Source organism: Macaca mulatta, chromosome 1, assembly GCF_049350105.2.
Source record: "Macaca mulatta isolate MMU2019108-1 chromosome 1, T2T-MMU8v2.0, whole genome shotgun sequence".
Classification (NCBI taxonomy): Eukaryota; Metazoa; Chordata; class Mammalia; order Primates; family Cercopithecidae; genus Macaca; species Macaca mulatta.
Window position 1 is genome coordinate 230,637,586 of NC_133406.1, and position 26,168 is coordinate 230,663,753.

A 26,168-nucleotide genomic window follows, 5' to 3' on the forward strand; every position below is an offset into this window, starting at 1 on the left:
TCCTACTACAAAGGGAAAAACTTCAACCCTGAGAAAATGGAGACCATTAACTTATTTACATAGTATTGTAGAAATCATGAAAATGAAAAATAAGTTATCGATAAGATCAGTGGAAAGGGAAGAAAGTGGCTAAACAGCTGTGTCCTCATCAAGAAGTATCCCTGTCATCAAAAATGCAACTCAGGAGCAAGAAGGAGTGAATGTGGATAACAGACAGCAAAGATCTCACGTCTTATTTTCTTGTTGAGTACTCTGCAGTACGACTGCTGAGCTAGATTCCTACCTTCTTTTGGGTTCTGCTTAAACTGTGCAGAAAGAGAAGAAAGAAAGATGACATCTCTGTCCCGGTCCTTCCAAGAGACACGGAAGATCTTACAGACCAGCTGTAAGGCCTGCTCTTCAGACACTTCAGGGCCCGAGGAAGGCTCCTGGTGAAGAAGATTTGCGTGTTAATTTCAAATAAGGCATATGAGTTATGTACTTCAATAGGAATACGTTATTCTGATTTAATTCATTATTAGTGATGATATTTTAAAAATGCATAAAACCATGCACCTACTCATGAGGGGAAAAGTAAGCCTGTCACTGTAACATCAAAGTTACAACATCTAAGTCTCATGAGCTTATAATACAATCTACGGGGAGCATAAAAGAGCAAAGATGGCCAGGCGTGGAGGCTCACACCTGTAATCCCAGCACTCTGGAAGGCCGCAGCCAGTGGATCACCTGAGGTCAGGAGTTCAAGACCAGCCTGGCCAACATGGTGAAGCCCTGCCTCTACTAAAAATACAAAAATTAGCCAGGCACGGTGGCGGGCACCTATAATCCCAGCTACTCGGGAGGCTATGGCAGGAGAATCACTTGAACCCAGGAGGCAGAGGTGGTGGTGAGCCGAGATCACGCCACTGCACTCCAGCCAGCCTGGGCAACAACAGAATGAGGCACTGTGTCAAAAAAAAAAAAAAAAAGAGCAAAGGTGTTATCAAAAGTCATCAAGGAAAAATATGTGATGTACATATCCTATCTATTTACTTTTCTGAATTCCACAGGACCAGGTTAACATTCTAGGTGCATGACCAATTTTCCTCCAGGAATTTTTCAAAAATGTAACATTTCTCATTACATACCACCACAGATAAAATATCATATATAAAAGAATTTTGCAAACATTAAAGAACTATACAAAATAAAGCACTGCACCACTAGGAGGCTACAGTGCAACTTCTTATTTTTTCCGTTTTTTGTTTGTCTTTTTATTTTTGTTTACAGTGCAACTTCCAATAATCATTAACACGTGTTGCTAAAGGATTCCTAATAATTTACTGAACAGAAAGTGATGTAATTTTCTATATTAATACACACACACACACACACACACACACACACACCCTAAATGCAGAGCACTAAGCTCAGGTGATATTCATATTTAAAGGCTTCATGTTTTCCAAAACCTTCCACTTGCTACTGGATTCTACACATTCTTGCCTCAATTCCCAGTCATTTTCCTCAGAATACTGCTAAAGATGTGACAATCTACTTGCTCAAAAGCAAAAGACCAGGCCGGGCACAGTGGCTCATGCCCGTAATCCCACACTTTGGGAGGCCGAGGCGTGTGGATCACGAGGTCAGGAGATCGAGACCACCCTGGCTAACACGGCGAAACCCCGTCTCTACTAAAAATACAAAAAATTAGCTGGGCATGGTGGCAGGTGCCTGTAGTCCCAGCTACTTAGGAGGCTGAGGCAGGAGAATGGTGTGAACCCGGGAGGCAGAGCTTGCAGTAAGCCAAGATCGCACCACTGCACCACTGCACTCCAGCCTGGGCGACAGAGTGAGACTCTGTCTCAAACAAACAAACAAAAAGCAAAAGACCAATATAAAGAATTCTTTTGGCCGGGCGCGGTGGCTCAAGCCTGTAATCCCGGCACTTTGGGAGGCCGAGATGGGCAGATCACGAGGTCAGGAGATCGAGACCATCCTGGCTAACACGGTGAAACCCCATCTCTACTAAAAAACACAAAAGAACAGCCGGGCGAGGTGGCGAGCGCCTGTAGTCCCAGTTACTCGGGAGGCTGAGGCAGGAGAATGGCGTAAACCCGGGAGGCGGAGCTTGCAGTGAGCTGAGATCCGGCCACTGCACTCCAGCCTGGGCGACACAGCAAGACCCCGTCTCAAAAAAACAAAAAAAAAGAATTCTTTTTTTTTTTTTTTTTTTTTCTGAGACGGAGTTTTGCTCTGTCGCCCAGGCTGGAGTGCGAGGGAGCAATCTTGGCTCACTGCAAACTCCACTTCCCAGGTTCACGCCATTCTCCTGCCTTAGCCTTCCAAGTGGCTGGGACTACAGGCGCCCGCCACCACGCCCGGCTAATTTTTTGTATTTTTTTTTTAGTAGAGACGGGGTTTCACCATGTTAGCCAGGATGGCCTCCATCTCTTGACCTCGTGATCCGCCCACCTCGGCCTCCCAAAGTGCTGGGATAACATAAAGAATTCTAACTTGCTCTAAATTAGTTCCTATTACAACCTAAATGTACTGATAAAATCATGGCCCTGAACCAAAAACAGATGGATATTATCAGATCAAAGGACTGAGTTACACTTCCACGAATAAGGGTAATCTAGGTTATTCATTTTTCCTCGAAAGAATAAAAATAATCACCTGCCTAGGACTTCCTGATTTGGGGTGGCCCCACTCTAACAGACTCTACAGATACAAGACATGAAATGTGTTTGTTTATATTACCTGTACCAAGGGCTTCATCGCTTACCAACCTTATCACTGAGGCTCCGTTTTTCTCTTCGATCATTTTCATCAACCTCCATGTTTTCAATTCCTGAATCCACATCCACCTGGGACATGCTTAAAGTACAAAAGACAAATAAGCCTTTTACCTTTTATAAACCTGCACAATGTCACTGTAGCTGCTCGGTGAGAAAAAGTTTTAAAGTATCAGTTAAATCAATCAGGAAAGCAAAATGATAATGGTTCATCTTCTTATTAATTTTTAAGAGTTCTTCATAAATTAGGATCTAAATAATTTGTCTCTCATATATGTTGGAAATATTTTTCCTAAGTTGTCATTTTCTTGAGTTCACTTTTTAAAAGTATATCATTGGCCGAGTGCAGTGGTTCACGCCTGTAATCCCGACACTTTAGGAGGCCAAGGCAGGTGGATCACCTGAGGTCGGGAGTTCAAGATCAGCCTGACCAACATAGAGAAACCCCATCTCTACTAAAAATACAAAATTAGCTGGCCGTGGTGGCACATGCCTGTAATCCCAGCTCCTCGGGAGGCTGAGGCAAGAGAATCACTTGAATCCGGGACGGATAGGTTGCGGTGAGCCAAGATCGCACCATTGCACTCCAGCCTGGGTAACAAGAGCGAAACTCCATCTCAAATAAACAAACAAATAAATAAATAAAAGTATATCATTAAAGTGGGTTATCTATATATAGTATTTTAAAATGACATGAAATTCAACCAGGTCAGGTATATCAGCATGCACCTATAGTCTGAGCTACCTAGGAGGCTGAAGCTGGACGATCACTTTAGCCCAGAAGTTTGAGGCTGTATGCACTATTACTGCGTCTGTGAATAACCACTATATCCCAGCGTGGGCAGCATAGCAAGACTCTGTCTCTAAAAAGAATTTAAAATTTTTAAAAATTTAATTAAGAAAATAAAAAATTCAACTGAAGTCTTATTACAAAAACTGGTTAAGTACATATTATTTCCCTCTGATTAAAGAATTGCCCTAGCACCATTTATTGCAAAGATCATCCTTTTTACATTAATATGAAATCTCCTATGTCACATGTCCAATTTTCATTAATGAGTGGGTCTATTTCTGGAGATTCATTACTGTTCTGTTAGACAACTGTCTGTCCCTGGTCAATACCACTTTGTCTGAATCACTAAAACTTCACTAGTCTTGATATCTGCTAGATCAATGTCTCCACCTTATTCTTCTACTTTAAGAGGCCTTAGCGATCCCTGGCTCTTTCCTCTTCTACACATACTTAGGAATCAGCCTGAGGAATTCCTTAAAAACCTTCCTGGGATTCTGACCAAAATTTTTTTCACTCGTAGAGATCAAATTGGGGAGAAGTAATATAATTATGTTACTGAGTTTTTATTACTTTCCAAGTATTAAGATCTTCTTTAAGGTCTATCAACAAACTTTAATAATTTTCTCTATAAAAATTTTATACTTCTTTTGCTAAATCTATTCCTAGGTACCATATGTTAATACTTTTTAATGAAATTGTGAATGGCACCTTTTTAAAAATTAAGTTTTCTAACTTTTTGTTGTTGGCAGACAGGAATGTAACTGATTTTAAATATACACTTCTTATAAGCAACTTGTTTATTTATACATAGAAAGTTTACATGCAAATAATTTTTTTTTTTTTTTTTTTGACAGAGTCTTGCTGTGTCACCCAGGCTGTAGTATAGTGGTGCAATCTCGGCTCACTGCAACCTCTGCCTCCCAGGTTTAAGGCATTCTCCTGTCTCAGCCTCCAGAATAACTGGGATTATAGGCACGCACCACCACGCCCGGCTAATTTTTTTTGTATATTTAGTGGAGACGGGGTTTTACCATGATAGCTAGGCTGGTCTCGAACTCCTGACCTCAAGTGATCTGCTCGCCTCGGCCTCCCAAAGTGCTGGGATTACAGGCGTGAGCCACTGTGCCCAGCCAACATGTAAATAATCTATCTACAAATTATCACTGTTGTTTCTTCCATTCCAATCCTTACTTGTTTCACTGCACTGCTGAATACAAGAAGAAATAGCAGCCAGGCGCGGAGGCTCATGCCTGTAATCCCAGCACTTTGGGAGGCCGAGGCAGGTGGATCACAAGGTCAGGAGATCAAGACCATCCTGGTTAACACGGTGAAACCCTGTCTCTACTAAAAATACAAAAAAAATTAGCCAGGCGTGGTGGTGGACACCTATAGTCCCAGCTACTCAGGAGGCTGAGGCAGGAGAATAGCTTTAACCCAGGGGGTGGAGCTTGCAGTGAGCAGAGATCGCACCACTGCACTCCATCCTGGGCGACAGAGCAAGACTCTGTCTCAAAAAAAAAAAAAAAAAAGAACAAGAAATAGTAGTCATCCTTGTTCTTATTGCTGTTTTACAGAAAATGATGCTAACTTCTCACTATTGAATAGGAGAGTTGGTGGAGTTTATTGGCAGATGCCCTTTATATAAGTTAGAGTAAGACAGGCTATACTGTAGTAATACATACACTCTGAAATCTTAGAGGCTTAACACTGTAAGGATTTAGTTCTTGCTTACACAAAGTCTGATGAGAGTGAAGCATCCTTACTCCATCTTTAATCTATGCCATCTGCAATACACAGCCTCCAAGGTCACTGGAGCAAGAGAAGAGGGGGATGGAGGAGGAACATCGGCTCAACTGCCTTCATCTAAAAGTGACACATGTCACTCTAGTTCATAGTCTACCAGACAGAACTAGTCATTGGCCCCAATTTAACTGTAAAAGAGAATGGGAAATATGCTGGGGAGCATGTGGAATATTTGCTGAACTTTGTCTATGCCACACTGTGAGTGTAAGGATACTCCTTTCTGTTCCTCATTTTCTTATTATCATGAATTAATGTGGAATTTTATCAAACTCTTGCAGCTACCAACATTATAAGGATTTTCTTTTTAATATACAATATGGTAGAAGATATGTATAGATTTTCTAATGTCAATGTATCCTTACATTCCTAAAGTCAGCCTAAATTGATCATGATATACTATATTTATATTATATTATTTTAAAACAAACTTAATTGAAATATAAGATGCCTATAATCCCAGCACTTTGGGAGGCCGAGATGGGTGGATCACTTGAGGTCAGGAGTCCGACGCCAGCCTGTCCAACATGGTGAAAGCCCGTCTCAACTAAAAATTCAAAAATTAGCCAGGTGTGGTGGCCCATGTCTGTAATCCCAGCTATTCGGGAGGCTGAGGCAGAAGAACTGCTTGAACCCGGGAGGCAGAGGTTGCAGTGAGCCGAGATCATGCCACAACACTCCAGTATAGGAGACAGAGTGAGACTCTGTCTCCAAAAAAAAATAAAGATAAATGCTTGAGGGAATGGACACCCAATTTTCCATGTGTTTATTTATTTATTACTATTTTTTGAGACAAAGTCTCACTCTGTTGCCCAAGCTGGAGTGCAGCAGTGAGATCTCAGCTCACTGCAACCTCCATCTCCCAAGCAACTCTTCTGCCTCAGCCTCCCAAGTAGCCGGGACTACAGGTATACGCCACCATGCATATTTTTAGCAGACGTGGGGTTTCACTATGTTGGCCAGGCTGGTCTTGAACTCCTGACCTCGTGATCCACCCACCTCGGCCTCCCAAAGTGTTGGGATTACAGGCGTGGGCCACCATGCCCGGCCCCCATGATGTGTTTATTTTATTTTTATTTATTTATTTTTTTGAGACGGAGTTTCCCTCTTGTTGAACAGGCTGGAGTGCAATGGCACAATCTCGGTTTATGGCAAACTCTGCCTCCAGGATTCAAACTATTCTTCTGCCTTAGCCTCCCGAGTAGCTGGGATTACAGGCATGTGTCACCACACCCAGCTAATTTTGTATTTTTAGTAGAGGTGCGGTTTCTCCATGTTGGTCAGGCTAGTCTAGAACACCCAACCTCAGGTAATCTGCCCACCTCGGCCTCCCAAAGTGCTCGGATTACAGGCGTGCGCCACCGCGCCCAACCCCCATGATGTGTTTATTACACATTGCATGCCTGTACCAAAATATCTCAACTACCCCTTAAACATATACATCTACTATGTATCCACTAAAATTAAAAATTGAAAATAAAAACAGGCCCAGCTTGTTTCTTTGTTTAAATCTGTAAATGTCTTTATTTCCCTTTGCTTTAAACAGTTCCAGGCCAGGCGCAGTGGCTCATGCCTGTAATCCAAGCACTTTGGAAGGGCAGGAGGATCACTTGAGGCCCAGAGTTTGAGAACAGCCTGGGCAACATAAGGAGACCCTGTCTCTACCAAAAATTTAAAAATTAGTCAAGTACGGTAGCATATGCCTATAGTCCAAGCTAATTTGGAGGTTGAGGTGGGAGCACTGCATGAGCCTGGGAGGTCGCAAGGCTGCACTGCATTCCTGCCTGAATAAAAGAGTGAGACCCCGTCTCGAAAAAAAGTCAGGAGTTCGAGACCAGCCTGACCAACAGGATGAAACCCCGTCTCTACCAAAAATAAATACAAAACTTAGCCAGGGGTGGTGGCCCATGCCTGTAGTCCCAGCTACTAGGAAGGCTGAGGCATGAGAAGTACTTGAACCCTGGAAGCAGAGGCTGCAGTCGAGCAGAGACTGCGCCACTGCACTCCACCTTGGGTGACAGAGTGAGACCCTGTTCCGAAAAAAAAGAGAGAGAGAGAAAAGAAAACATAAAAAAGAAAAAGGGCAGTTCCACAGGAGTTCACATTTCCCAGTTGACAGTTACTTTCTTTCAACTATTATTCTGCCATCCTGTGGCCTCCACCATTGAGATATTTGGCTGTCATTTCTTTTCTAGATAATCTCTCTTTTCACTCTGTCTGCTTTAATGGTCTTTGTCTCTGCAAGGAGTGGGGGCATTTATATCTAAATAAATAAATAAATAAATAAATAGGTTTTTGTCACCAGTGTTCTACAATTTCACCATAAAATGTGTAGGTATGACTTTCTCTTTGTTTATTCTGCTTGGGATTCACTAGGCTTCCTAAATCTGAAGATTCATATCATTTACCAACTCTCAACAAAAATTCAATCATTTATTATAATTTTTTTTTTTTTTGAGACAGACTCTCACCCTGTTGCTTAGGCTGGAGTGCAGTGGTGTGATCTCAGCTTACTGCAATCTCCGCTTCCCGGGTTCAAGCAATTCTCCTGCCTCAGCCTCCCGAGTAGCTAGGATTACAGGGGCATGCCACCACAACCCACTCATTTTTGTATTTTTAGTAGATATGGGGTTTCAACATGTTGGCCAGGCTGGTCTCGAACTCCTGACCTCAAGTGAATGCCTGCCTTGGCCTCCCAAAGTGCTGGGATTACAGGTGTAAGCCACTGCTCCTGATTTTTTTTTTAATAATATCTTTCAAACCAGTAGAGAAAAAAACGTGGAATAAAAGTGAGCAGAAGGAAATCTCCCCAACTCTCTATTCTCCCTTTTTGATATTTAGATATATGCTGGACCCCTGTTCTCTTTTTCTTCTTTTTGAAAGCTGAACATCTGCATTCACAATTTTAATGTTCTACCTAGAAATTTCAATCCTACATACATTTCATGAGAAACCAAGGACTCTGTCCTCTATATCTCTAAATATCTTTTATATTTTTCATCTCCTTTGTTCTTTATGGTATGTTCTGGGTAATTTCTTCAGCGCTTTCGGTTTGTCAATTCTTCCTTCAGCTATGTCTAACCCCTATTTAACTCTTACAGCAAGTTGTCAATGTGAATTACCTTTTCATTTCTAGATATTCTATTTGGTGGTGGTGGTTGTTGTTGTTGCTATTATTATTATTATTATTATTGATGCAGAGTCTCACTCTGTCACCTAGGCTGGAGGGCAGTGACGTGATCTCAGCTCACTGTAGCCTATGCCTCCCAGGTTCAAGCGATTCTCCTGCCTCGCCTCCCAAGTAGCTGGGACTACAGGCATGCACCACTACACCCAGCTAATTTTTGTATTTTTAGTGGAGACGGGGTTTCACGATGTTGGCCAGGTTGGTCTTGAACTCCTGGCCTCAAGTGATTCATGTCTCCCAGTTTCCCACAGTGCTGGGATTACAGGTGTGAGCCACCACGCCCAGCCCCTTATTCATATTTTTAATTCTCCTTTTTTTTTTTTTTTTTGAGATGGAGTCTCACTCTGTTGCCCAGGCTGGAGTGCAGTGGCACAATCTTGGTTCACTGCAACCTCCACCTCCTGGGTTCAAGTGATTCTCCTGCCTCAGCCTCCCCAGTAGCTGGGATTACAGGTGCCTGTCACCAGGCCCAGTTAATTTCTTGTATTTTGAGTAGAGATAGGGTTTCCAGGTTGGTCTTGAACTTCTGACCTCAAGTGATCTGCCTGCCTCGGCCTCCCAAAGTGCTAGGATCACAGGCATGAGCCATCAAGCCCGGACTTAATTCCCCTTTTCATCTGTTTAGCCCACTGACACGAACCGAGGGCACTGCTTGAGGCGAGAGGAGCCAGATCCAAGGAGTCTGACTTGCTCAACCACGAAAGGAATCAATACCTCAGCCACCCTTATCACCCATTTTTGGCACATATGCAACACAGGAGGGCTGTTTCAAGACACCCTGATCCTTATGAAGCAAACAGGGTATTTGGCTTCCCTGTCTAAAATATTCCAAACTTTTAAATTTCACTAATCAGTAAAAGTTTTAGGGAGAGGCATATGCTTGCCAACTTTATATTTACAAAATGAGAACAACAGATTTCTTTTTTTAACTGACTACACCATTATTTCATAAAAGACATTTAACACACAAGCATAGTGGGCCAGGCACGGTGGCTCATGCCTGTAATTCCAGTTCTTTGGGAGGCTGAGGCAGGCAGATCTCTTGAGGCCAGGAGTTTGAGACCAGCCTGGCCAACAGGTGAAACCCTGTCTCTACCTAAAATATAAAAATTAGTCAGGCACGGTGGCACACGCCTGTAATCCCAGCTACTCAGGTAGCTGAGGCAGGAGAATCACTTGAACTTGGGAGGCGGAGTTTGCAGTGAGCCCTGATCATACCACTGCACTCCAGACTGGGTGACAAGAGTGAGACTCTGTCTCAACAACAAGGGTATGAAGAACATCTCTGAATAATACAAAATCTTTAAATGTAATACGTTTGACCCTAATTTGCTAAGGACTGGCATGGGTCTCCAGCTGGCATTTCTGACTATGGACTAGAGACTAAAGTGAATGGATCTTTCTCTTTCCCTAAATAAAAGAGCATATTAGAAAACTGGCTTCATTTTACCTTTTCTCACATGAGACACCATCGATATCCATGCTCTGGGAACGTGAGAGAGACTGAGATTGCGTTTCAAGGCTATTAGAGGGCGAGCTGCTGAGAGAACTGACTCCTTCACTGCTCTGGCTTCGATGGGCTACTCCTAAACAGAAAACACAGGAAGGATGAAGCCCCATGGGAAATAATGTTCAAGTTATTTGTAATAGCAACAGTAAACACGCACAGTCTGCAGTCACACTGTCATGACATTGCAGCAACCGAGGAATTTCTATCAGAAGATCATATAAAAAGCTGGAAACAATAATAAAATCATAGGAACATCACTAAGAAATCATAAGTTATCAATATACTTCATATGAGGTTGGTAACAGAGCTACACCTAATGCCTAAAACTCACCCCTCATCACCTCTCTTGCACCAATTCAAACTATGGTCCACAAATACAAATCAGAAACATAAATTAACTTCCATGATAGTCCAGAAAAATCCTTGGAATGCACCCAAAAGAAGAGATATTAATAAATCAGGCCATTGCAGTGGCTCATGCCTGGAATCCCAGCACTTTGGGAGGCCAAGGCAGATGGACAACCTGAGGTTGGGAGTTCGAGACCAGCCTGGCCAACATGGTGAAACCTCATCTCTACTAAAAATATAAAAATTAGCTGGGCGCCTGTAATCCCAGCTACTCAGGAAGCTGAGGCAGGAGAATCCCTTGAATCTGGGAGGAAGAGGTTGCAGTGAGCCAAGATCACAACACGCACTCCAGCCCAGGCGACAGAGCAAGACTCCATCTCAAAAACAACAAAAGGATATATTAATAAACCTACAGAAAAATGTGTGATAAAGCGAATATAATAAAATGTTAATGAGACCAGGCATGGTGGCTCATGCCTATAATCCCAGAACTTTGGGAAGTCGAGGCAGGTGAATTACAAGGTCAGGAGATTGAGACCATCCTGGCTAACATGGTAAAACCCAGTCTCTACTAAAAATACAAAAAAATTAGCTGGCCAGCCTGGCTAACACAGTGAAACCCCGTCTCTACTAAAAAATACAAAAAACTAGCCAGGCGAGGTGGCGGGTGCCTGTAGTCCCAGCTACTCAGGAGGCTGAGGCAGGAGAATGGCGTAGACCCAGGAGGCGGAGCTTGCAGTGAGCTGAGATCCGGCCACTGCACTCCAGCCTGGGCAACAAAGCAAGACTCCGTCTCCAAAAAAAAAAAAAAAAAAATTAGCTGGGCGTGGTGGTGGACACCTGTAGTCCCAGCTACTCGGGAGGCCGAGGCAGGAGAATCGCTTGAACCCAGGAGGCAGAGGTTGCAGTGAGCCAAGATTGCGCTACTGCACTCCAGCCTGGGCAACAGAGTGAGACTGTTAATGTTAAATTTTTAAAAAGTGAATGACAGAATCTGGATGGTGAGTATATGGGTGTTCCCTGCAAATTTCTCTCAACTTTCCTGTATGTTTAAAATTTTTATAATAAAATGTTGAAAAAAATATAAGAGAACTCAACAATGTCCTTTGATATAGATTGATCCATTTATTGGTTGGACACCTTAGTGGAAATTAAAAACCTGACACTTTGCTGCCCTCACAGAGCTGACAGTATAGTGAAACTGTAGTCATTAGCATAGGGACAGATGATTTCTCACAACAATTTCCTCATCGATGTCTCTAAAATCATGTTTTACATTGAAATTTTAAAAATTACTTTAACTCTATGAATATCTTCCCATGAAAAAAGAAGAATGTTTACCCAGGCATTTGCAAATACTTTAAAAAATATATATCTATAGTGCTGAAAAGGAAAATGACACGTTTTAAAAAACTATTGGCTAGGCACGATGGCTCACACCTGTAATCTCAGCACTTTGGGGGGCCGAGGAAGGTGGCTCATTTGAGGTCAGGAGTTTGAGACCAGCATGGCCAATGTGGTAAAATCCTGTTTCTACTTAAAATACAAAATTTAGCTGGGCATGGTGGCGCACGCCTATAATCCCAGCTACTTGGGAAACTCAGGCAGGAGAATCGCATTAACTTGGGAGGTGGAGGTTGCAGTGAGCCAAGATCACCCCACTGCACTGCAGCCTGGGTGACAAAGCAAGACTCCACCTCAAAAAAAAAAAAAAAAAAGATATGAAAATTTGAGTTACCCGTTGTAGTGAAAACAATTACTGAATAAATATAATTTTAACCCTTCCAGCATTCTATGAAAGCAAACTTGCTACCTTTTAATGTTTCTCTTCAATGAAGAATGTTACAAAACATTTATTCATTCCTGAAAGCAGTTCTTCACATGTACTAATTTATTAAAACTTCTGCACGACTTACGAAGGAAATAAGAAGGAACTTGATACCAAAGAACTGAATATGGAAAGGGAAAATAGTAACTTTAAGTGGAAAAACATGGCCAGCACTAACTTAAGCATGTGATGATGTTTTAACAACACCAGGGACATCATGTGGATATTACATACCCCTGATACGACGTGATGGGAACGGCACTTCACCTGTGTGACAAAATCTTCCCCAAAACCCACAACCCCAGTCTCATCATGAGGAAAACACCAGACAAAGCCAAATCAAGGGACATTCTACAAAGTACTGACTAGTATTCTTCAAAATTGTCAAGATCATGAAAACAGGACTGAGATACTGTCATAGACCAATGGAGACTAAGGAGACTCATGTTTAGTTAAAATCATATTCAGGCTAATTCCTTAGTTTTGACAAATGAACCAGATATTAACATTAGGGGAAACTGGATGAAGGGTACACAGGAATCGTGTATATTATCTTCATAACTTCTCTATACATTGAAAGTTAGTCTAAAATAAACATTTATTTTACAAAAAAACCAGGACTGGACACCGGTTCCATCATTTCTAGTTTTCTAATCTTAACCAAATCTTCTTACTTAATATTTTTACCTATGCTCTACAATACTGTCATCTGTGCAGCCTACTTCGTAGTTCTACTTCGAGGAGCCAATGAAAAAAAACAATGTGAATGTGTTTACAAGTTCTATAGATATACCTGTATGCGTCAGACAAGAACAGAATGAGAAATCAGATTTGCCTTGTTACCACAACATCTGCTCTGGTCTTGCCCACTTTTAGCATATTTAAGTACTAAAAAAGAGAGGGGGAGGCCAGGCATGGTGGCTCAAGTCTGTAATCCCAGCACTTTGGGAGGCTGAGGGGGTAGATCACTTGAGGTCAGGAGTTTGACACCAGCCTGGTGAAACTCTGTGTCTACTAAAAATACAAACATTAGCCGGGTGTGGTGGCACACGCCTATAGTCCCAGCTACTCGGGAGGCTGAGGCACGAGAATTGCTTGAACCCGGGAGGCAGAGGCTGCAGTGAGATCATGCCACTGCACTCCATCCTGGGCAACAGAGTGAGACTACATCTCAAAAAAAGAGAAAAGAGAGGGGGAACCTTATCCTACCACTGTTCAATGACTTTTCCCTCTCAAGCTATCATTTCAAATAATCACACAAGTGTAATTCCTGTGGATCCACTGATGCTTCTACAGTGGCATTACTTGTTAAAAGTAACTCACAGTGAACAAACAAATGTAATTTATAATCTACCTAACTACTGTAGCTAAAAAGGATATATGCATAAAACTGGATTTTGAGTCCCCCCAGTCCTCATACCTCATTTATCTCTACATCTAAGGTCATTTCCTCCCCCCTACACCCCTCCCTGATAACTAAGAATACATTTCACAGTGAGTATTTAATAGTCACTGAACACTTTGGGAGGCCAAGGTGGGCGGATCACCCGAGGTCAGGAGTTCAAGAACAGCGTGGCCAACATGGCGAAACCCTGTCTCTACTAAAAAATACAAAAAAATAGCTGGGCATGGCGGTGGGCGCTTGTAATCCCAGCTACCCAGGAGGCAGGAGAACTGCTTGAATCTGGGAGGCGGAGGTTGCAGTGAGGCGAGATGGCGCCACTGTACTCTAACCTGGGTAACAGGGCAAAACTCCTTCTAAAAGAAAAACAAAGTCACTGAATACAAGAGAGCTTTGAGGGTATTTTCTAAATTTATGGCAGCCACATCAAATGGATGCTATTAGTGAACTCTGTACTTGTTCTTAGTACCTTAGTTTCTCTATAAAATGATAGAACTGATGTTTAAAAAAAAACTCTAACACTTTACAGTCCCATTAAAGTTATAAATTACGTGTTGCTATTTTTTGAAAACCATGCTGCATAGTTTACAATAACAAATCTAAATACTCCATTATGCACCCCGTCAAAACAGTGACAAATTTTAGAAACAAAAGAGAAACTGAACCACACAACCTTGGCTGGTGAACATTTTCTGACCCTTCACAAAGGCTTTCTCTCAGGTCAGGGCTGAACTAGTCTCTTTCATCTACCACATTCAGGGAGCGAGGACGGGAAGACGGGAAGACGCACCACCTGATTAAACAGAACCGCCTGAAGTCAAGAGGCCTGAGGCCACAAGGTAACAAGTTATTTTCATTCTTTAGGATCACAATATTTCCTGTCACTAGGAGAAGAAAGGAACAAAGGAGTTTTGCTTCACTAAGGATAGGGGATGGGTACGGTGACAGGCCAAGGTGTGGCTCTCAGTCTACTTCAGGGGATGAATCCTGCCAAACCTGACCAATGTCCACTTGCTGGAGGCTGGCTAGGGCTTGATGTTAAAGCTCTCCAGGTATGAACATTCAACTCTAGGTGTTAAAGGTGACAAATTCTTCTGAATCCAAAGATTTCAAAATCTTAACTTTTTCTTAAACTTACTTCCCTTGGATTCCAATTGGGAAACTGGAGAGAGGCCGGGTACAGTGGCTCATGCCTGTAATCCTAACACTTTGGGAGGCCAAGGTAGGGGGATCGCTTGACCCCAGGAGTCTGCGACCAGCATCACCAACATGGTGAAACCCCATCTCTACTAAAAATACAAAAAAAATTAGCCAGGCATGGTGGCGGGCGCCTGTAATTCCAGCTACTCAGGAGGCTGAAGCAGTAGAATTGCTTGAACCTGGGAGATGGAGGCTACAGTGAGCCAAGATTGCGCCACTGCACTCCAGCCTGGGCGACTGAGCAAGACGATGTCGCAAAACAAAAAGAAAGAAAAAAAAGAAAACTAAAGAGAGATGGTGAAGAAACCTCCCAGTGTAGTCCCAAATCAATGCAGTCAACCCTACTACTTCCTGGATACCTATTATGAGCTCAACAGATAAAAGAGAAATACAAGAAAGTTTCTTTTTCAGAGTTTTCAATCTAGTTTGGAAGACAAGATAAATGTACCCAAAACTAAGAGTGGTTTGTGTGGCACAATCTCTACTGGTTATAGGCCTTTTGGGGTGAATATATATGTTGACTGGGACAGCAACAGAGAACATGCTCTGAAAATCAAGATAGTGAATTACATGAAGAGGGTGGAACATGATTACAGAGCACTTTGCAAGCCCTCAGATTAGATTATAATTGGAAATAAGGAGATGAGGAAGGCTTTCAAGCAGGTGAGTGACACGTATTATCTTTCCCACCAAGCCATAAGATCTTTAAGGGACAAGAACACATGGTATAGAAACCACTCTCACAATATTTGCCCCTGGGCCTTTGCTAGGCTCGGACACATGACAAAGGCCATGAAAGCAGCACCGTGGCACAGTTCACATCCCACTGTGTGGGGAGAGTGCTAGTGGGCAGTTTGGAGTCAGAAGCAGACAGCTGGTAAAACTACAGGCACAGCAGAGGTTGCAGGATCAGGTTAGCAAAAATGGGGCAGGGGGTGGGGGCTACAGATAGGGAAAAGTACAAAAATCAACCCCAAGTCAAAACAGGAAGTGTATTGATTCCCAGCACTGCACGCTTCTCATGAACAAGACACCATCAGCGCTTTTACCAGATTTACAAAGTAATTAGTATGACCCTAGAATAATGCTATAAGATGAAGCCCAGAACTAATAAAACATACCCCCCTTTGCTGGCCTAAAGGCCACTCTAATTCGAGGAAGTGCCCATGCCAGCATAGGACATACCTGTTCTAACTCAGAATTAAAATGTACAAGCAAAAAGCAAAGGATTTCAACCACGGCTAGGAGCCTCCTGAACTCAGTAGCCTTTTAGGGGTCCTGCTGCAGCCCTGAGGCCTTGAGGCTTCTGTCCTAGAGCCTCTACCTCTAGCCAGCTGCTTAACCACCCTGGAATTCTCTCTTTCTCCCAAGCTAGACCAAATAGAAGAGAAAAAAAAAAAAGAAAAAAAGATTTTAATACAGCAATCAATGATAGGACCAAAGTTATAACTTCGTTGTCATTGTGGATAGCATTCTTAGCCAAAGACAACTTACCATAAAAGAATGGCTTCGATTTTGTTGACATTCCTACAGATGTATTAATAAGCAATCATAATGTTTATTAAAGACTCAAAATTGGAGAAGGAAAATGAGGGGAAATTGAAGATGACTATTTCAGCCCTGTCTTGCATCAATCATTGGCAAGTCCATTCTTGCCCCAGGACCTTTGCATCTGTTTTTCTTCTTCTGCAAAGATCGCCCCACAGATATCCACTTGGTTTGCTCACTCACTTCATTCAGGCCTCTGCTAAAAATGTCACATTCTTCTAGAACCAGAAATATCACTTGACCCAGCAATCCCATTACTGAGTATATACCCAAAGGATTATAAATCATTCTACTATACAGACACATGTACACGTATGTTTATTGCAGTACTATTTACAATAGCAAAGACTTGGAACCAACCCAAACGCCCATCGATGATAGACTAAAAAAAAAAAACGTGGTACATATACACCATGCAATACTATGCAGCCATAAAAAATAATGAGATCATGTCCTTTACAGGGACATGGATGAAGGTGGAAGCCACCATCCTCAGTAAACTGACACAGAAACAGAAAACCAAACACTGCATGTTCTCACTCATAAGTGGGAGTTGAACAATGAGAACACAGGGACACAGGGAGGGGAGCAACACACTGGGGCCTATTGCGGGGAGGGTGGGCACAAGGTGAGGGAGAGCATTAGGACAAATACCTAATGCCTGCGAGGCTTAAAACCTAGATGACGGGTTGATAGGTGCAGCAAACCATCATGGCACATGTGTACCTATGGAACACACCTGCACGTTCTGCATGTGTATCCCGGAACTTAAAGGTAAAAAAAAAAACAAAAGTCACCTTCTCAATAGGACCTACAGCAATTATGTACACACCCCCAGCGGTACTTATGCCAACATACTGGTCTCTTTTCCTCTATAATTACCGTCATCTGAAAGATTTTATGGTTTTGTTTGTTTTTGTTTTTTGAGACAGAGTCTCACTCTGTTGTCCAGGCTGGAGTGCATGGCACAATCTCGGCTCACTGCTACCTCAACTTCCCAGATTCAAGTGATTCTCATGCCTCAGCCTCCCCAGTAGCTGGGCCTACAGGTGCACACTACCACACCTGGCTAATTTGTGTATTTTTTTGTAGAGGTAAGGTCTCACTATGTTGTCCAGGTTGGTCTTAAACCCTGGGTTCAAGCGATCTTCCCACCTAGACCTCCCAAAGCGCTAGGATTACAGGCATGAGCCGCCATGCCCAGCTGGGTATTTAAATTGTTTTCTCTCACTAAAATATAAGCCACATAGCCTAGAACAGAACCTACTGCATAGGGGGATTTAAATAAATATGATGTATTAAGTGAAGCCTATGTGAATTTAGAGCATTCAATAAATCAATGTAACAACCAACATAAACAAACAGATAAAACACACCAAACATATCTGGAGGGATAAGAATAGGCCAGGAACAGTGGCTCATGCCTGTAGTCCCAATACATTGGGAGGCCAAGGTGGGAGGATCACTTGAGACCAGGTTTTGAACCAACCTGGGTAACACAGTGAGAACTCGTCTGCACAAATAATTAAAAAATTAGGATGGGCGTGGTGGCAATTCCAGCACTTTGGGAGGCCACGGCGGGCAGATCACCTGAGGTCAGGAGTTTGAGTACAGCCTGGTCAACATGGTGAAATCTTGTCTCTACTAAAAATACAAAAATTAGCAGGGCGTGGTGGCCGGTGCCTGTAATCCCAGCTACTCGGGAGGCTGAGGCAGGAGAATTGCTTGAACCCGGGAGGCGGAGGTTGCAGCGAGCCGAGATCGCATCATTACACTCCAGCCTAGGCAACAAGAGCGAAACTCCAACTCAAAAATATATATATATATATTAGCCAGGCGTAGTGACGCATGTTGGAAGGGTGAGGCGGAAGGATCACTTGAGCCTGGGAGGTTGAGGCAGCAGTGAGTTGAGATTCCATTGCTGCACTCCAGCCTGGGTGACAAAGTGGGACCCTGTCTCAAAAAACCTGGTGGGTAGAGGTTGCGGTGAGCTGAGATCATGCCATTGTATGCCAGCCTGGACAACAAGAGCGAAACTTCGTCTCAATAATAATAATACTGTTGTTTATAAAAAGTAGAATTTTTAAAAATATATAAAACGTTATTATTTATGACAGTCAACATTCTGTACAATAGATCACTAAAGCTTTTTCCTCTGATCTAGCTGAAATTTTGTACCCTTTGATCCACATCTCCTTCCTCATCCACCCCCATTCCCCAGCCTCTGGTAACCACCATCTACTCTCTATTTGTATGAGTTCAACTTTTTAAGCTCCCACATATGAGTGAAAACATGCAATATTTGCCTTTCTGTGCCTAGCTTATTTCACTTAGCATGGTGTCTTCCAAGTTCATCCATGTTGCCACAAATGACAGAATTTATTTCTTTTTGAAGGCTGAATAATATTCCATTGTGGATACATATCACAGTTTCTTCTCCCATTTATCTGAAGATGGATTCTTTAGGTTGCCTCCATACCTTGGCTATTTGGAATAATGCTGCAATGAACATGAGTGCAGGTATCTCTTCAGCATATAAATCTAATTCCTTTGGATATATACTCAGAGTGGGACTGCCAGATCATATGGTAGCTCTAGTTTTAGTTTTCTGAGGGACCTCCATATTGTTTTGTAAAATAGCTATATAAATTTACACTCTCACCAAGGTACAATTTTTTTCTTTCTTTCTTTCTTTTTTTTTTTTTGAGATGGAGTCTCACTCTCACCACACTGGAGTGCGTGGCGTGATCTTGGCTCACTGCAACCTCTGCCTCCTGGGTTCAAGCGATTCTCCCGCCTCAGCTTCCAGAGTAGCTGGGATTACAGGCACCCACCACCATGCCCAGCTAATTTTTGTATTTTTAGTAGAGACGGGGTTTTACCACGTTGGCCAGGCTGGTCTCAATCTCCTGACCTCATGATCCCCCCAATCTTGGCCTCCGAAAGTGCTGGGATTACAGGTGTGAGCCACCACACCGGGCCGGTAGAATTTTCAATCAGATAAACGCCTGTGTGAAAATGCTCCAAAAAAACCAACAACGCATAGCCAGGAGCCTGAGAAAGTGACTATTTGTGGCTGTACTCTGTTAAGTACAGGACACCAGCATCTGCACCTCTTCATAAGTTCATGCCCTCATGCTAAACAGTGAGCCCCTGGAGGCCCCTAACTGAGACTTCCCCATCCTGCATTCCTAGCTCTCAATACAGTGCCCAACAGACAGAAGCCATTTGTTAACTATTCAAGTGCATGAATGGAAGCAGGATGAAGACCATTTGAGTCAATATGTTAAAGAATAATTTTAAGTTAAATAATCATTAAGTAGGTTAAAAACTAGCGGCCAAAGGAAAGAAACAAATTCTGTTTCTGATCCAGACCCCAGAACTAGCCCAGAGGCCAAATATATAATCTGGCTTCTCACTAGTTCCAAAGAGGCCCCTGTTCATTTCTGCTCCCACAGCAAAGGATCTTTACCTGGGGTCCACAGATGGAAACAGATGTTAAGGGGCTAAAATTATAGCAGTTTGACTAGTTGCTAAGTCTTTCATTTAAATCATTAGTAAAGAAGCATATAAATAACTATATTAAAATCTTTAAAAACATGTTGATAACTATATTCCTATATAATTGTGTAATCCTATTTTGTTACACACATTTAAAAGTAAATTTTGGGCCAGGCGCGGTGGCTCAAGCCTGTAATCCCAGCACTTTGGGAGGCCGAGACGGGCAAATCACAAGGTCGGGAGATCGAGACCATCCTGGCTAACACGGTGAAACATCGTCTCTACTAAAAAATATAAAAAAAAAAAACTAGCCGGGCGAGGTGGCGGGTGCCTGTAGTCCCAGCTACTCGGGAGGCTGAGGTAGGAGAATGGCATAAACCCGGGAGGCAGAGCTTGCAGTGAGCTGAGATCTGGCTGCTGCACTCCAGCCTGGGCGACTGAGCGAGACTCCGTCGCAAAAAAAAAAAAAAAAAAAAAAAAGTAAATTTTGAGGTCAGGTGCGGTGGCTCACACCTGTAATCCCAGCACTTTGGGAGGCCGATGGAGGAGGACCACTTGAGGTCAGAAGTTCAAGACCAGCCTGGCCAACATGGTGAAACCCCGTCTCTACTAAAAATACAAAAAAATTAGCCGTGCGTGGTGGCGCATGCCTGTAATCCCAGCTACTCAGGAGGTTGAGGCAGGAGATTCACTTGAACCCAGGAGGCAGACTACGCCACCGCCCTCCAGCCTCGCTGACAAAGTGGGACTCCATCTCAAAAAAATAAAATAAAAGTATATTTTGAGAAGTTAATCAAAGCCTTCCCCAGTTTGCCAAAGGGAACCATGGAATGAAAACAATTGAGAACTCCATGCCTGTAATCCCAACACTTTGAGAGACTGAGGCAGGAAGATCGCTTGAGGCCAGGAGTTCAAAACCAGCCTAGGCAACATAGTAAGACTTCATCTCTACAAAGAAATTAAAAAATTAGCCAGGCATGATGGCTCACACCTGTTGTCCCAGCTACTTCTGAGGCTGAGGCAGTAGGACCACTTAAGCTCAGGAGTTTGTGGCCGCAATGAGCCATGGTCTCACCACTGTACTCCAGCCTGACTTTGTCTTAGAAAAACAAAAATGAAACCTGCCAGCTCTAGAGAGTATACAGGCAACTGGAAGACCTATTCCACTAGACCTAATAATCCTGTCAAGATGAAAATGGTTGATAAAGGACCTGTTGGGGGACTCCAAAGCAATCATGACCTCCTCTTCAGAGGTCACGACAGCGAGGAAGGTTAAGGCCTTCGTTGGATATACTCAAGATGTTTGATAAGCAAACATCAAAGAGAAGACAAGCATAATTCCAAAACAAGGCTGTAAAATAAAATCACCCGAGACAGTTAAGAAGTTCTGAAGATGAAGCAATCACAAATCATCTAAAGATAAGGGAAGGAACTAAGAAAACTAGACTGTCCTCCAAAGAATTTAATAAACACAGATATTAAAAAGGAAATGAAAGAACATCTCCTCCCCAACTAGGCTAAAAGCTCTTTAAGGAAAGAAACTGAGTCTCACTCATCTTCTCACTGCCATAAGCAAGTACTGTGTGTGACCTGCAGTAAGCCCTACATTTTAAATGTAGAAGTAGCAGAATCAGCCAGGCACGGTGGCTCACATCTGTAATCCCAGCACTTGGGAGGCTGAGACAGGTGGATCACCTGAGGTCAGGAGTTCGAGACCAGCCTGGCCAACACAGTGAAACCTCGTCTCTACTAAAAATACAAAACTTAGCCACGTGTGGTGGTACACGCCTGTAACCCCAGCTACTCGGAGGCTGAGGTGGGAGAATCACTTTAGCCCGGGTGATGGAGGTTGCAGTAAGCCGAGATCATGCCACTGCATTCCAGCCTGGGTGACAGAGAGAGACTCTGTCTCAAAAAAAAAAAAAAAAAAAAGTAGCATAATCAGTGTTAAATATAAAAAAGTGGCATTCGTCTGTAGGAAAAGCATCACCCACATATATAAAGTTCTGAGAGAGGCAAGAGCAGTGCCACATAACAATGCAGTAAAACATGAAGAAATGTCTGGAATGGCAAGTCTGGAACAGCGGTGACCTGTGGACTTAGTTCCACAGGCACTAGTTATGTTGTCATGTACATTTGAAATATTTTATATAACTTTTTTCTAATTTTAGAAGAAAATGAATAGACTGAGGATTTTTTAAATTCTGCTCAGTGCTCAGCACACCAGGAAAAACAGAGACAATCCAGCTGGTTGTGGTGAGAGGAACAATGTCAGCCAGCTGTTTTTCAAAAGAACTCAAATCTTACTTCACTTCTAACATTTCCAACAAGAAATATTTCTTTCATTCATTTAGCCACAGAATGCCTGGCATTTCCAGGGTGCTTGCCATGTGCTAAGCGTGATGCTGGGGGTAAGGGGATGAGCAACACTGGCAAGGATCCTGCCTAACCTTACATTCAAAGGGAAGAGGAGACACAGATCAAAAACGAAGAAATAATATTCCTATTTGTAAGGAGGGTCTTAGCAGATGTAAGCAAGTTTAAATAAGCTCATACTCACTTAGGGTAGTCCCTAATCCAGTAGCTGTCATAAAAGGGAAATCTGGATACAGACACACACAGAACAAAGATGGCCATGTGAAGACAGAGGTGAAGACTGGAGTTATGTTCACAAGCCAAGAAATGCCAAGGACCACCAGCAGCCATCGGAAGACAGAAGAAAGGATTCTCCCCTTGAGCAGGGGGCATGACCCTGCCAACACCTCGGATTTGGACTTCTAGCCTCTAGAACTGTGAGAAAATAACACTGCTGCTGTAAGCCTTTAAAAGTTCATGACAGGTTGTTACAGCAGCCCTGGGAAACTAAAGAAGCAGATGGCACTGCAAGAAGCTGGGACTAGGCCGGGCACAGTGGTTCATGCCTGTAATCCCAGCACTTTGGGAGGCTGAGGGGGTGGATCATTTGAGGTCAGGAGTTCGAGACCAGACTGGCCAACATGGTGAAACCCAGTCTATACTAAAAATACAAAAATTAGCCAGGCATGGCGGCAGGCGCCTGTAATCTGGGAGGCTGAGGCAGGAGAATAGCTTAAAACTGGAAGGCGGAGGTTGCAGAGAGCTGGGATCGTGCCATTGCACTCCAGCCTGGGTGACAAGAGCGAAAACTCCATCTCCAAAAAAAAAAAAAAAAAAAGGCTGGGACTACAGATGGGAGAAGCAACTGAAGGACCCCCTATAGCTTCTCAATCCTTGCTTTAGTTACTTGCAACTGAAAACAGCCCAACCAAAAGGGTCACCAAACAACTGCTGCCAAGCACTCCTGGATGAAGGACTTCTTACCATGGGTGGCACCCCACCCAGTTTTTGTCTCTGTTAGCACTTCTGGGCCAGGCGTGGTGGCTCATGTGTGTAATCTCAGCACTTTGGGAGGCCAAGGCAGGCAGATCACCTGAGGTCAGGAGTTCAAGACCAGTCTGGCCAACATGGCGAAAGCCCATCTCTACTAAAAATACAAAAATTAGCTAGGCATGGTGGTGGGCGCCTGTAATCCAGCTACTTAGGAGGCTCAGGCAGGAGAGTTGCTTGAACCCAGGAGGCAAACGTTGCAGTGAGCCAAGATCGTGTCACTGCACTCCAGCCTAGGCAACAGAGCGAGACTGTATCTCAAAAAAAAAAAAAAAAAGAAAAAAAAAGAAAAGAAAAGAAAAAGAAAAACAGAAAGCACTTTTTGAGTCTGGAACAAAAATCTCTCAACCACATTCAGTGGATAATAAATCTGCCCACTAGCCCTAGGTCTAACTTCCAGGACCACAGAAAACAAATACAAGCCATCACCTTCATCATGCCAACTTTTCACACTCTCTAATGGACAGCTATCATATTTTCTTGAAATTTCTTTTTCTCTTTTTTGAGACAGGGTCTTGCTCTGTTGCCCAGGCTGGAACGCAGTGGTGTGATCACAGCTCACGGCAACCTCCACCTCCTGGGCTCAAGCGATCGTCACACCTCAGCCTCCTGAGTAACTGGGACTACATGTGTGCACCATCACGCCCGGCTAATTTTTTGAATTTTTTGTAGAGATGGGGTTTTACTATGTCACCCAGGCTGGTCTCGAACTCCTGGGCTCAAGGCATCCTCCCACCTTGGCTTCCCAAAGTGTTATGATTACAGGCGTGAGCCACTGCACCTAGCCTGAACAGAGAATAGATGTAACCTGTCTTAAGAGAGATTTTCTGTTTGTTTTTTCACTTGTTTATTTTGGAAATCATGAAAATCTGTTTAACCCATCAAAGCATGGCTAATAATATCCAACTGTTTGTGACTATGAATAATGATGACTATGTGAGAAACATAATCAGGACTACTTAGCATAGAGGTGCATGGGCAAGAATTAACCGTTTAGGGAATGCCCAAGCCTTTCTGTTAGTTTGTGTAACAGCATATGGGCTGTTACACAATGTTGCACTTACGCTTTAGTGGGGCCCCTCTGGCTCTACACTGAGAACAGACTCAAGTAAAACAAGGGTGGGCATGAGAAGACCAGTTAGGAGGCTGTTCCAGAAATCCAGGCAAGAGATGCTGGTGCCTTGCAACTGGGTAATAGAGGTGGAGGTGATGAGAAGAAACGAGGTGGTGAGACTCTGGTCTGCTTCTAGTTTTCTGACACCTCTAGAGCAGGGCCAAGCAAGCTCTAGTCCACAGGCCAAATCTGGGCTACTGCCTGTTTCTGTAAGTGAAGTTTTACTGGAACACAGTTACGCTTGTTCATTTACATATGTTCTATGGCAGCTTTTGTGCTACAGAAGCAGAGATAAACAGTTCTAACCTCACAGCCTCCAAAGCCAAAAATATTTACTATCTGGCTCTTAACAGAAAGAGTTTGTCAATCCAGGTCTAGAAAACATCAATTGTCATTTATTGAGATGGAAACCTGGGAGAAGATAAAATGTGAGGAAACAGCAAAGCCTGATTTGGGGCATGCTAGCTGTGACATGCCTGTTAGACATCCAAGCAGAGATATCAGGTAAAGCGCTGGATGTATTAGCCTGAGGTTCAAGGAGCAGGTTCAAGTTGGAGATAAAAGCTTAGGAATCATCAAATGAGGGTAATTAAAGCCAGGACACTGGATGACATCAGTAAGAGAATAAACCTGGATAGAAAGGACAAGAGGTTAAATATTGAGCCCTTGAATCCTAACATTTAGAAGTCAGGGAAATGAAAAGGAAGGAGGCAAAGAGTAGAGAAGGAACAGATAGAGAGACTGTGGGAAAACCAGGAGGATGTGCTGTTCTGGAAGCCAAAAGAAAAACGTGTTTCCAGGAGAAGAGGGTGAAAGCCATGTCTAATGAGGCTGACGGGTCAGACCAGACAGTGACTCAGAGCAACCACAGAGCAACCACGGGAAGCCTCGCCTGACCGGAGTTGATTCAGCAAAGAGTGCAAGGGCAGAAGGGGACGGAGAGGACAGGCAATTCATTCCAGAAGTTCTGCTGCAAAGGTTTTGGTGCAGAGATGTGGGGGAGACGCTGGCAGGGGGAATTAGATCGAGAGAGTTCCTTTTGTTCATTCCCATGATGGGAAAAGCAATAGCATTATATAGGCTGTTTAAAATAAAATTTAAAAAAAAAGGCTATATGAGATGGAAAATCTGATGAAGGAATAGAAAGCAACTGCTGGAGGGAAGGCTGAGTAACTGAGGGGAGATGGGTTCTAGGGTCCAGGCTTCAATAGGAGACAAGAACTGGGCACACATACAGGTAGGCAGATGGATGTGATGACTGGGGCTGAAAGAGGTTCCCTGCCTAGGCTCTGCCTGCATCTGTTTTCTCAATGAAATATGAACCCAGAGTTATGAACCCTGTGGTGGCACATGCCTATAGTCCCAGCTACATGGGAGACTGAGGCAGATGGATCATTTGACCCTAGGAGTTTTAAGCTGTAGTGCACTATGATTACGCCTATGAACAGTCACCACACTCCAGACTGGGCAACATAGCGAGACCTCAGAGCCAAAAAAAAAAAAAAAGAAAGAAAAGAAAGGAAAGGAAAGGAAAGGAAAGGAAGGAAGGAAAGGAAAGGAAGGAAAGAAAAGGAAGGAAATGAAAGGAAGGAAAGGAAGGAAAGAAAGGAAGGGAAGGAAGGGAAGGAAGAAAGAAAGAAAAAGAAAAAAGAAAGAAAGACAGAAAGAAAGAAAGACAGACAGACAGAAAGGAAAGGAAAGGAAAAGAAAAGAAAAGAAAAGAAAAGAAAAGAAAAGAAAAGAAAAGAAAAGAAA

At 43.1% G+C, this 26,168-nt stretch overlaps 1 protein-coding gene and 1 long non-coding RNA gene across 7 annotated transcripts in view; one reads left to right on the forward strand and one right to left on the reverse strand.

The window, feature by feature from the left end:
* UBE4B (ubiquitination factor E4B) overlaps positions 1-26,168 on the reverse strand; it is a 146,767-nt gene that overhangs the window by 79,027 nt on the left and 41,572 nt on the right. For all 6 annotated transcript variants that reach the window (XM_077974778.1, XM_077974760.1, XM_077974774.1 and 3 more), the window contains 3 exons: positions 10,008-10,143; positions 2,772-2,859; positions 284-428 (listed from right to left, as the gene is read on the reverse strand). In XM_077974778.1, coding sequence (XP_077830904.1) covers positions 284-428; positions 2,772-2,859; positions 10,008-10,143 — 369 coding nt within the window. The remainder of the gene's footprint in view (positions 1-283; positions 429-2,771; positions 2,860-10,007; positions 10,144-26,168) is intronic.
* Positions 8,869-20,377, forward strand: LOC144336540 (uncharacterized). Its single transcript, XR_013408418.1, has 3 exons — positions 8,869-9,611; positions 11,885-13,877; positions 20,215-20,377. It is a non-coding gene; the product is annotated as an uncharacterized LOC144336540 (long non-coding RNA).